We start from the raw sequence: 12,154 nt of genomic DNA on the forward strand, positions 1-12,154 counted from the left end.
CAATTGCCCGTTTTGCACACTCAAAATATTAAGAGTTGTATTCTGCAAGACAAGTTGCATCGCCTTGGGAAATCTTGGAATATGTGATTGATGCCACATCATTCACATATGGGTTGCAAAATGCTAGTGAGGGTGGACCTGGAAGTATTCCAAATTGTGCAGTCTGCCACTTTGTGCAATCCACATCAATAGAAACACTGAAGTGTTTGCTTAACTGCTTCTTGTGAGCAATTTCCACCCTTTGTAATGTGTTTGTTTGGGGTACGGGAGATTAAGGCTTTGAGGTAACTGTAGGTGAATTACGACATTGGGGTGTGTCGTTGACCAAAGGCTTTGCAATGTATGCAGTAGTATAGAAAAATAGGCCTATTATATGCACAATGGGGATTGGGATGGACGTAGTGAATCGTGATGGCAATGAACACAACGCATTTCGCCCATCACTTTGAGAGGCATTAAGGATGTTTAGTTTTGAGGTAGCTCATCCTCTCGTGAAGATTCCGGTTCAAAGCTTTTAAGCAAGGCTTCATAGAATTCAGGAAATGACAATTCTGAGATCAAATTTTCTTTAGCCTTTGCTTCACTTGGTTTAGATGAGGAACATCTTGTATTGTGATCATCCTCCATCATGTTGTCATCTAAACGTATTGGTTCTTTACAACATTGATCGAATGTTTTCGGATTGGATACAATGATCAAGTTGTATAAGCTATTTTGCGTTATTTCCATCATGAAACATATCTTCAATTGAGCATCGTTTAGTTTCTCCCATGGCTCACATTGGGAGTCCAAGATTTTTATCTGAAGGATAAAATCTCTAATGGTTTCATTTTGTTTTTGCTCAATCAAATAGAATTCTCTTGCTGCACTCCACCGATCACCTTGCCTTGAGAAGCCATTGATAAAGGCTATTTTCAAGGTCCTGAAGTTCGTCTTAATAACCGGCATCAATGTGATGAACCATCGACTAGCCTTTCCCACTAAAAAAAAGGTTTAACGCATGTACCTTGGTGAGGTAGTTCGGATTTCCAAAGGCTTCACATCTCTGTTCATCTATTCAAACATTTGTATGAATTGAACAAGATCAGTCGTTCCATCGTACTTGCCCATGATTTTGGAAATTTATATGGTCGTATTTTTATATGAGTCACTGAGGCCATGTGTGGGTCCTAATGTGGTTAAGACCTAATTTAGTCCTTTCAATCATAACCCCCCTTCCTAGATTAGTCAATATGTCCAAGGTTTGGGTATTGAGGAACTACAAAGGGTTGGTAACTAGCCCTTCTAAAGGTTTAGGACTTGTGGTCGTGTTAGGCAAGGGACCAAATCCTGGAGGGATTAATGTGACACGGGGTGTAAAACCCGATGACACGCTTGTCGTCGGCATGGCAAGGTGGTATTGGGAGATGCATTTGGGGCATGGATCTCAATGGCTCGAAGAGTTCAATCATTAGGTTTAGTCTAGTTGTGAGTCCACATAATCCCTTTATATTGTTGCCATAACTTAACGTTGCCAATTGCTCCTTAATGAGCAGGCACACGTGGTGTTATTTTATTTTATTTGCTTTTTAGGTTTTCTTACAGCCTCAAGATGCTTGCTGGCACACCCTTCTCTGGGTCAAATAAGAGTCCATTTGCCTTAATTTGCTTAGGCACTACGCACACGTGAACGACCTCTTACATTTTATCGTAGCACTCAAGATATTGTGGACAAGTCCCATATTTTGAGGATTTATTAGGCAATGTTGTATTTGCCATGTGTATGATAAGTGCTAGGTTATGCCACATATTTTTTTTGAAAAAGTGCATGCCATTGGTGTCCCAGCAGATGGAAGCCGAGGACTCAAAAGTGCATGTGAAAACCCTCTAAGGATGAGCTTTTTCGGAAAAAGTACATGCCAGTAGCATCCCAAATGAAAGAGGAGGTCTCAAAACCTATTTTCCATCACTATCTCAAGATGAACTTTTTTTCTAGAAAGATTTTCCGTGTTTCATAGCCCGTTTTGAATGTGTTCCAAAAGGAAGTTGGAAAAACTCTGTATGAGAGAGTTGTAGTATTTTGGGAGTGCTACAACTTTGTCTCTTTGATTTTTTCGTGATTTTGTCATTTAGACAATCAAAAAGTAGCCTAAATATGGTACGCGATCTTTTTTGGACTATTTTGGGCAATTTTGTGCTGTAAGGCTCATTTTTTCCCTCGATTTCTGGGTCAAATTTTGAGGCTGCTAGTTGGAGGCCAAAACGATGGATTTTGCCCTCGGACGCTCAAGACCAATTTCGAAGAGCTCAATGAATTTGTTTTCTAATTAATCCTACCACAATGTTTGACATAAATAAATATGTTTCTTAATTAAAGAAATTGTGACAGGGTTGCCAAAGTTTAAAGTTGAAGGTATGTAGAAAATATGTGAAGCATGCCAATTTGGAAAGCAAACAAAGCATGTATTTCCACGTGACAGAAGTGTGAGCAGAAATGCACTAGATGTTGTGCATTCAAATGTATGGGGTCCTACGAAGACCATGTCTATGGGAGGCTGCAGGTATTGACATTTATTGATGACCACACAAGGAAAGTGTGGGTATACTTCATGAAGGAGAAGAGTGAGGCGTTCACTCATTTTCAGACTTTCAGAGTTATGGTTGAAAAGCAAATAGAAAAATATGTAAAGTGCCTAAAATCAGATGGAGGGGGAGAGTACTTCTCCAATGAGTTCTCTGATTTTTTGAAGAAGAATGGTATTCGTAGACAGTTTACATGCAGATACACTCCGTAGCAAAATGGAGTTGCTGAGCGGAAAAATAGACACATTGCTGAGATTGCACGAGCATTGATGGGAGAGAAGAATATGCCACATAGCTATTGGGCTGAGACTGTTTTTACAGAAGTTTACATTATGAATAGGACTCCAACTGCAGCCATATATGATGTAACTCCAGAGGAGAGGTTTACTGACAGAAAACCTGATTTGTCTCATCTGAAAGTCTTTGGATGCATTGCATATGTGCATGTGCTAGATGAGCTGGATCCAAAAGCTGAAAAATGTGTTTATTGGGTATTCCCTTGAGCAAAAGGGATATAGGTGTTATAACCCTGCTACATGTGAGTTAGGGGTAAGCAGGGATGTTGTTTTTGATGAGATGAGTAACTGGTATGCTAGTGAAAAAGAAGCTGTTGGGACTGATGTGAGTAGAAATGTGGTTGCACAGAATGTAAGTTAGCAATCACAGTCTTTGAGTGGACTGTGATTGCACAGAATGTAAGTTAGCAATCACAGTCTTTGAGTGGACTAGGAGAGTCCTCATCTAGTGGCTTAGTTGATAGACCATGGAGTGGCAGGCTGCTGCATCATAATACCAATCCTACAAATGTGATTAGTACATCACATAAAGGCAAAGAGAAAGTGATTGAGCCCCTTAGTATGCTTGACATTTTTGTAGGGCATTCTCATGTTGATGGAGAGTCTAGTGGCTCTCAGAGAGGAGCCTTGATGAGGATCTTGGGATACCAGCTATGAGAACACCTGGTGTAAAGAAAGCTTTGGAAGCCATAAATGCAAAGCTGCGAAGATCTGGGAGAGTGAAGAATCATGTGCAGAGGTTTACCTATGATGGTTATGTGACACATTACTATGCATACATGGAATTCTCCCATTGTGCAATAGAGTCTTGCTCTTGCTAATCCCTCTCTAACCCATGCTAGTGAGCATGTGTTAGTGAAGTGAGGTGAAAAGAGGAACGAGTACATGTAGTGCAACATAGCAGTGGGATAACGCTCGCGGGAGGGCATGATAGAATTGCTTCTCAAGGAGTTGTGGAGCTTGGAGACCTCAAGGGTTACAAAGCTTGGCCAATGGAAAGATCCTCACACAACACTTACGGCTCACCAGGTAATCTTCTTGTTGGATGTGTTTTGAAGGGGGTTTGGGTGAGCCATAACATTTTTGGCATCGTTGCTTTTTGGGGAGCCATCCCTTGGCTTTTTCCATCGTTTTTCTCTAATTTATGCATTACCCATTGGCCATTGTCTTGATTAGTGGCTTTCCATGAAAAAGATGTGGTTTTACTGGAGATTTGTGTGTGAACTCTCTTTTTTATCTTTTGAACGAATGTTTTTTTTGGCTTTAATGTGTTGTTTTGTTAGTTTTAATCTAGTTTTTAGTGTTTGTTAAGTGTGTACATAGAGTGTGTTAGGTTCAGTTTGTATGCATTGCATCAAACAATGCAATGCATTGCAATTTTGTGATTTTTAGCTCTCTTTAGAGTTAAACGTAGAGTTGAAATCATTAATTTTTGTTTGATTTGTGTGTTTTTTGTTTGATTTGTATACATTAGAGTGTTAGAAAGCATTAGGAGTAGCTTAATCATTTTAAAAATTTCTCAAAGATATTAAAAAACTCTTGAAATCAACTAATCTTCCTTAATTGACTGGTTTTGGTTATTAATGGTGATTAATCTAGTTCAAGAGGAAAAATGTATTTTTTAGGGTTAAATTAGATCATGTAAGAAGTTAAAATTTATATTTTTGAGTGTTTTGAGAGTATCTAGATGCATCAAAATACCTAATTACATCAATTGGAGGATTTTATCTCTCTTTTGCTATATTTTGCATAAAGAGAAGAGACTAAAATCAAGAGTTAAATTAATCTCTAATTATGGACTGATTTACACATTACTTGAGGCACATAGCTTAGTAATTTCATGGCTTATCCAATGATGTGCTCAATGGTGTGAATTAATTAGTGATTAGTGGTTAATTAGAGCTCTTACTTAGTCCAAAAAGAAGAAAGATTAGTGGAAGGATTAATCTTTGATTAATTCTTTAGCACTTTTTTCCATAACTCATTGAGGCTAACGAGCATTGAATGAAAAGATATTAATGAGTTGTCAATTTATCCATTTTGGGAGTCATTTATGAAGAGTGTAAGGGGGTGTCATCAAAGCGTTGGCTTTTTTATTCCCTTACCTTTTTGGGAAAATGCTCATATCTCCCCAATTTAAAACTAAAAAAATATTCCCTCCACACAAGGAAACTCAAATTTCCCACTAGACTACAAAAAGAAAAAATCGTGAACTACCTATTTCACGTCATGAAACGGGTCTAATTCACATCGTAAAATAGGCCCTCGTACAAAAAAAAGGAAAACAAATTCGTGAACTACCTATTTCACGTCATGAAACAAGCCCCTACGCAAAAATAAAATAAAATTGTGAACTACCTATTTCATGTCATGAAATATGTCCCCCTGCAAAAAAATTAAATTTAATTAAATCTGTGAGATCCATTTCACGGCATGAAACACACCTGATAATTCATGTCGTGAAGCAAGTCTGTGGACAAAAAATAAAAAATTCGTGAACTTACCTATTTCACGTCGTAAAACAGGTCTAGTTTATGTCATGAAACAGACCCTCATGCAAAAAAAATAAATTAAATTAAATTCGTGAGATCCATTTCACGGCGTAAAACACACCTGCTAGTTCACCTTGTGAAACAGGTCCGTGGGTAAAAAATAAAAAATTCGTGAACTACATATTTCACATCGTGAAACAGGTCTAGTTCATGTTATGAAATGGGCCCCCCCACAAAAAAAAAATTAATTAAATTCGTGAGATTCATTTCACGGCATGAAACGTACCTGCTAGTTCACGTCGTGAAACAAGTCCACGGGGAAAAAATTTTAAAAAAAGGAGTGAAAAATAGCCATGTTTGGAGGCTCATATCTCCTAAACATAGACTTCATTCTCTGCACATTCACATGTCCAATTCTTTTATGCCAAATGTCTGTCTGCAACAATTCCTGAACCATTTGCAAACATCGCGACACTCACTTCAGGCATGTTTACATTCAATGTAAACATTCTGTCCACTCTGTTGCTTTTTGCAACCAACCTGCACTTGTCTTTAAAGTCTTCAACATAACAACCATTGTGACCGAGACCACGTAGACAGACTTCCACCTTATCATTATCATCTACTGAAACGCCAATAGATGCAAGGGATTCCACAATACCTTTGATCTTCAATGCATAGTCATTCACAAACACTCTTTTTCTCCACACAATATGAAGTTCATTCTTCAACTGTATCTTTCGTACCTTGGTATTCATTTCATAAAGTTTTACCAAGGTGTCCCACACCTCCTTGGGGGACTTGGCATCCTGTATATGTCCAATCATGGTGTCTTGTATACTGATAGAGAGCCAATACATAACTTTTCTGGCTCCTTGGTTTCAATCCTTGAATTCTTTCACATCTGCAACAATCGGATTGATCTTCGATATCTTCAATGCCTCTTCGTGCTCACCTTCTATGTAGTTCGAGTAACCCTTTCTCATCAGGAAATTTGTCAACCTGAACCTCCAAGCATAGAAGTTATTCTTATTAAGCTTCTCAGTAATAAACTGATTTATGCCATCATTCGACATCTTACCAAACACACAAATTTACCAAAACAACACTCTTATTTTATCCTACACACAAACCGTTGTATTTTCTGTAACGATATTGTACTACACTCAAATGTCACAACCAATGACGTCGATGTGCATACATACACTCAACTACCTACAATTCTTAAAACAGAGTTTCTGCATAAAATCAATGACTTACCCAAAGTACTCGAAATCGCCTGCTTTTCGAAAAACGAAAGTACTTACGCGTCCGAAACGCGTTTTCAGATCAAAAAACGAAGTCCAATAAGACAATATAGTTGTCCTGTAGCTTTACTCCCGCGAAGAAAGCTCCTCAATCAAAGATCATTTATCGGTGCCTCCCGTAAAGCTCCCGACAAGGATGTAATCGCCAACACAAATAAGGAAGAGTAGTTGAAGCTTATCCTCATACCGCTTCCTGTGCTTCTCTTGCTTACGGCTCAATCCTTAGCATGAACTAAGCTCTGTTACCATAAAAAAATGCAGGGAAGAAAAGAGCTTGAGCTCTTGCAACAAGCACTCACACTCACAAAACCCTAAAAGAGAACACACAAGATAAGAGACTGAAAATCTTCTTCTTCTTCATACAACACTCAACACATCATTTACCAAAATAAAAGTACACACAATATGAAAAGATACTCAACCAAATACATATTAAGATTCTCTATAGTATAAACCTAACTAAATGAGTTGACGCTATAACTAAGCTAGTCTCTAGAATGACTGTCACACAGCCTGTCATCCCACTAGTCGCTTATCACCCATGATCTCACCAACCATGCCAATATTGTAGGTGTGAGATCTATCCCCTAAACGAGTCATCGATGTCCATCGCCTCATTAGATGAGCTCGATATCTCAACACATATGCTTAAGTATGGATCCAAAATTAAATTACATACAAATAATAACTTCATATTGAAAGTACAAACAATAAAAGTGAAGTTCTACATGTCTATCGAAAAGTATAAAAATAAGCTTCAATTTGTTTTGAAGCTTGATAAAAGTAGTTAAAAGCCAAAAGCTCGAATATGTAAACTTAACACTAATAAATTGAACATTAGATCCTAATATCAATTCAAAACATCTAAAATATTTTAGTATATAATCAAAGAATGAAATATAATAGCTTACGATACTTAAGGCATCAACAGAGAACCATGAAATACTATAACTAAATGAGGATACTGAATATTATAAACAAAACAATCGTAAAGTTTTACATGTCAATGGATTTGTTGACTAAACGGTTAGTCCAAAGTTATCAAGACCTTATAGATTCTCATATTTTTATTTCCAAAGTTATCAGGACCTTTTACCGATTCTCATATTTTTATTTCGATAAATACTAGTTCAAATGTTCAAAAAGCTTAAGGCTATGATATAGCTTATTAGAACACATGTAATTTACCTCTCTCATACACAATGCAACAGAGAGACACGTGCCTCTCCCTCCCTTTCTTTCAACACAGGTAGCCCGCAAAGACATGAATTGTCTCCCTTTGTCTTTCAACACAATTAGTAGCCCCTCAAGAATCCGAACAACAGCATTGTCTTTATCCCCCTATCTTATTTGATTTATGGCTCTCTCTCTCTCTCTCTCTCTCTCTCGCACAGATTAGAGCTTTTGCAGAGCCAGAGTCCATTATGTAGGTTTTCTACAAGAGCACAACCTATTAAGGTTCAGGATCGTGCACAAGGTCATCTCTCTGTTAAAGGATCGTACACAAGGTTAAGACTGGTCCCAAGACACCAGGATCTCCAATGGGATAAGAGGGGGTGCTCTCTCTCTCTCTCTCTCTCTCCCCCCCATTCATGCAACATGGATGCAGTCCCCATGGCTTGGATAAGCCCCACTGGCAGGGGAAAGAGTGTTAGTGTAACCTGCTTTAACCATTGATCAAGTGAGGCCTCATGAAGCAACAAACTCTTCATTACAGAGCACATGAGTTTCAAACCCCAGAGATGCTCAAGCAAGCATCCACATTCTTGCGGATGAGGGTAAAATGTGTGCCTTACAAACAACCATGAACATGAAAGGAAAATCTCCTTTCCACAAGCAAGCTGCATATCTTGTTGATTCCTTCTGAGACCCCCCACAAAAGACCCTCTCAACGGATGATACGCTGAATATCTCAGCCCTCCACAAGAAACCCTCTCAAGCACATGTCATACCCATGATGACCCATTCACAGAAACCCAGAAAAGGCCTTAATCCTTTACATCAATCACACCATCTGTTGTAATCTGAAACCTTGCTTCTTGCTCTGGCAGACATGGTGAGCTGACAACCTTGCAGATACGCTCTTCTCCTCTTCCTTTGCGCAGGGCCAGTCTGCAATAGTAAGCAAGAAAGAGCTCAACCAAACCTGTACCATGAATTGGCTTCAAATAGCACCCAAAATGGCCATGGGAAGAACTTTAATCTCGTACCTTGTTGTTGATGCATGGGCTATGATGTTTCCTCCAATGGGCTTCACTTGAGGTCCTGCAAACATTGCAGACCCATCCACTTGTGCCACCACTTGGTTTGTCACCACCACTGCAACTCCAAACTGCATTAACCAAATGCTTAGTAGGCTCCACAAGCACAATCCCTGCTTATCCATGCAAAACACCATTAAACCACTAGGATTACCTCGTCAGCCATCTTCTGCAGGCTCCTGAGAAATTTAGCAAGATGCATTTGCCTTGCAGACAGTTCCCCACGCCCAACAAAATCTGTCCGGTAAAGAGAAGTCGCACTGTCTACAATCATTAGAGCAAACCTGCACTCACATAAGGTCTGTGTTAGTTCAATCACTTGACTAGTGTCTTGATGGAAATATTCTCATCAGCAGGCTCTTCATCACCTGGTATCAGCCATCATTGATGCTGCCTCAAGCAGAAGTCTGGATTGATGATCTGTGTTGTAAGCCCTGGCATATGCAACATTCTCCAAAACGTCTGCACCATTGAGCCCAAATCTGGATCCAATAGAAAGAAGGTCAACATAGGGTTCCATTGGCAGTTAAATTCCAACATCATACATAGAACTGAAGATACTGTTACCTCTCTGCAATCTGTAACAAGCGCTGTGGCCTGAAAGTCCCTTCAGCATCGATGTAAAGAGCTTTGCCTTCACCACCTCCTTGGTCTAATGGTAACTAAACAAAAGAAATGTGCAGTCAATAGCAAGATCAAACACCCTTCATCGAACAAAACTTCATTTCTTGAACAAAACAATCATCAATGATCAATGACTGTCCAAACCCACCATCTGAATCCATTAACTAGGGCCACAACTCCTCATCTTAAGACTAACAAAGCATCTTATTAACAATAGCTAGACAGCAACCCAGCATCCCCAGCTTCAATGTGCAAACACATCATCCCAAGCAAGCAAAACCCACCATTCATGGATGCGGGCTTAACCCATCGTTCTCGATCGTGTGCAGGTGGGCGACTTAATGCACAGAACTTAATCAAAGGTCAGAATTGAATCATACATGTAGGCAGGACCCATTCACCAAAGATAAAAACCCATCAACAATAGAGCAATCCATCATCCTCAGCTTTAAGATACAAAGGCATCATCCCAATCAGGCAAAACCCATCATTCATGAATGTGGGCAGGACACGTCTTTCATGGTTGTGGGCAGCACCCAACACGCAGAGCTTACAACGGTCAGAACCCACTTTACACAGCTAAATCCAAGAAACCCACAAGTCAAAACAAGACAGAACGCCTCAAACTGAAACATGCACTTGAAAAGCTCAGTAGTAGTAAAGCAAGTAATTAGGGAACCAACCTGGCAGGTTACACAGAGAGTGTGGCACAGTTGGGTTTTCCCTGTCCGGAACTCCCCATAGATCTCAGTAATAGATCCAGTTTCAACCCCCCCTGCAAGATGGCATACGAATCAATCACAGACTACAACGTAGCCCTCGCAGCAGGAATGAGGGAAAACTCATTTCCTGGAAGCAATAATGAAAGAAGACCAGACCTTCAAGAATCTTGTCAAGCTCTTTGGACCCAGAGCTTATCTGAATGATTTCTGAGCGTTGGGCATGGAGTTGGCTTGCACTGGTGAAGCCCATAGGAACAAGCTTGGAAGCTGCATCAAAACCATCCACGTCAAGAAAATCTTGATTGAGAAAAGAAAAAATAGCACTGAAGCTGCACAAAATCACATTAAGGAAAAACAACAGTGAATCTGCACAAACAACCCACGTCAAGAAACCCTGATGAGCTGATGATAGCAGTAAGAGAAGCCCAATAACTCCCCAGATACATGCAAAAGGGGGTGATACAAGAAAACTTGTAGTAGATGCAGTGAACGGCGCATGAAAGGGGACCACAAAAACCTAAAGACGAAAAATAACAGTGAAGCTAAAATCGCCCACATCAAGATAACCCTAACTGAGGAACAGAAATGGGAGAAGCCCAATAAATCCCTAGATTCAGGCGAAATGGGATGAACGGCACATAAGGAAGGTCGTCGATACAATCAAAACTGGGGTAAATAGCAGTGAATGGGGCACAACAGTCGGAAAAAAAAGGGGGGGGGGGGGGGGGCACAAAAACCCTAAGATCAAAGGACTTACCTGCTTCTATGATCTTCTCCACTTTGGCATCGCTGAGGCCCTTGATTTGTAGCAGGTCTTTCTTGGGAGAGTACGCCACAGCTTCGACAGTGCAGAGGCCAGCATCCTTGAGCTTCTTGGTATCTGCTGCCGCTATTCCGCAGACCTTTAACCAAGTCGGTTAAAAAGGAGGATGAGAAAGCTTGCTGTTGATGGAGGAGGAAAAAAGGAGCCCATGTCGAATAATGAAACCTCACCTGAAGTTGCTCGACAGGAAAGGGGCCATGCTGCTGCTCTTCTTCCATCTGCTCTTGGCCTGCATAGTGCTCCTGCTCCATAGCTGTAGAAGAAAAGATTTCAGACACTACAAGCAAAAACAGGGAAGAAAAGCTGGAAGACAGTAGGAGAGAGGGGGGGCAAGGGTTTGGAAGCTTGTAGAAGAAGGAAGCAGCCTGAAGATTTAGACAAAACAAAAAAAGAGGGGTTGAAAAAGAGGCGGGTGTTCCCCCAGTTCAAAATCGCCTTTCAAGATGCCTCGAGTGTCCACCCTTGTTATAGGATAGAATCACATTTCTTTGCTGCCTTCTAAGGCTGGGTTCAGACTGAACGGCAGCCACAACAAAAAGGTAAGGTATAGGGCGGGGGCGTTGCATGTGAGTTGGCACAGGAAGATTGGAGAGTTTTCTGGACCGGCCTACCCCCCCGACACTCCAGCAGCCCCACAAGCTAGGTTTAGCGCATCACATGGGTATGATCTCCCGCCACACTGGAAGAAGCCAAGATGAGTGTGCCACGTCTCGAATCTGCCATTCCACTTCTTCAGAACTCAGCATGGAGGGCCGTTGTGTGTGAATGTGCTAAAAGCTGGCTGCCACCAAGGTCTGAACCCAACCTAAGGACTTTTCTTAATTAACGCCCAAATTTCTTCATCCCCTTATGTGAAGGGCTTAGAAGGCTTCGAATTTGAAGTAGTACAAATGCTCTCTTCTATTGAAAAAAACTTTTCCATGGCCTTATGTAACAATGACAAATTTTGGAGTACGAAATCTTAAATACTTGCACATTCTACACTTGACGGTTTTAAAACTCCAAAATTTTAGACAGTTTTTGTTATATAAATACCCTAAATTTCTTCCAATCATCAAGGATTGCCT

The 12,154-nt window shown here is 40.3% G+C and overlaps 1 protein-coding gene across 1 annotated transcript; it reads right to left on the bottom strand.

Annotated features, from left to right (window-relative positions):
• Nucleotides 1–8,350: 8,350 nt before the first annotated feature.
• Nucleotides 8,351–11,528, bottom strand: RAD51 (RAS associated with diabetes protein 51). Its single transcript, XM_086794839.1, has 9 exons — nucleotides 11,258–11,528; nucleotides 11,022–11,166; nucleotides 10,421–10,531; nucleotides 10,226–10,317; nucleotides 9,486–9,580; nucleotides 9,287–9,400; nucleotides 9,073–9,202; nucleotides 8,868–8,989; nucleotides 8,351–8,769 (listed from the first exon to the last, which is right to left on the bottom strand). The coding sequence occupies exons 1-9, from the start codon at nucleotides 11,336–11,338 to the stop codon at nucleotides 8,646–8,648; spliced, it is 1,014 nt and encodes a 337-aa protein (XP_086650965.1). The 5' UTR covers nucleotides 11,339–11,528; the 3' UTR covers nucleotides 8,351–8,645.
• Nucleotides 11,529–12,154: the final 626 nt, after the last annotated feature.

Source organism: Cibotium barometz, chromosome 61 (assembly GCF_041138505.1).
Source record: "Cibotium barometz isolate CiBa-2024 chromosome 61, ASM4113850v1, whole genome shotgun sequence".
Classification (NCBI taxonomy): Eukaryota; Viridiplantae; Streptophyta; class Polypodiopsida; order Cyatheales; family Cibotiaceae; genus Cibotium; species Cibotium barometz.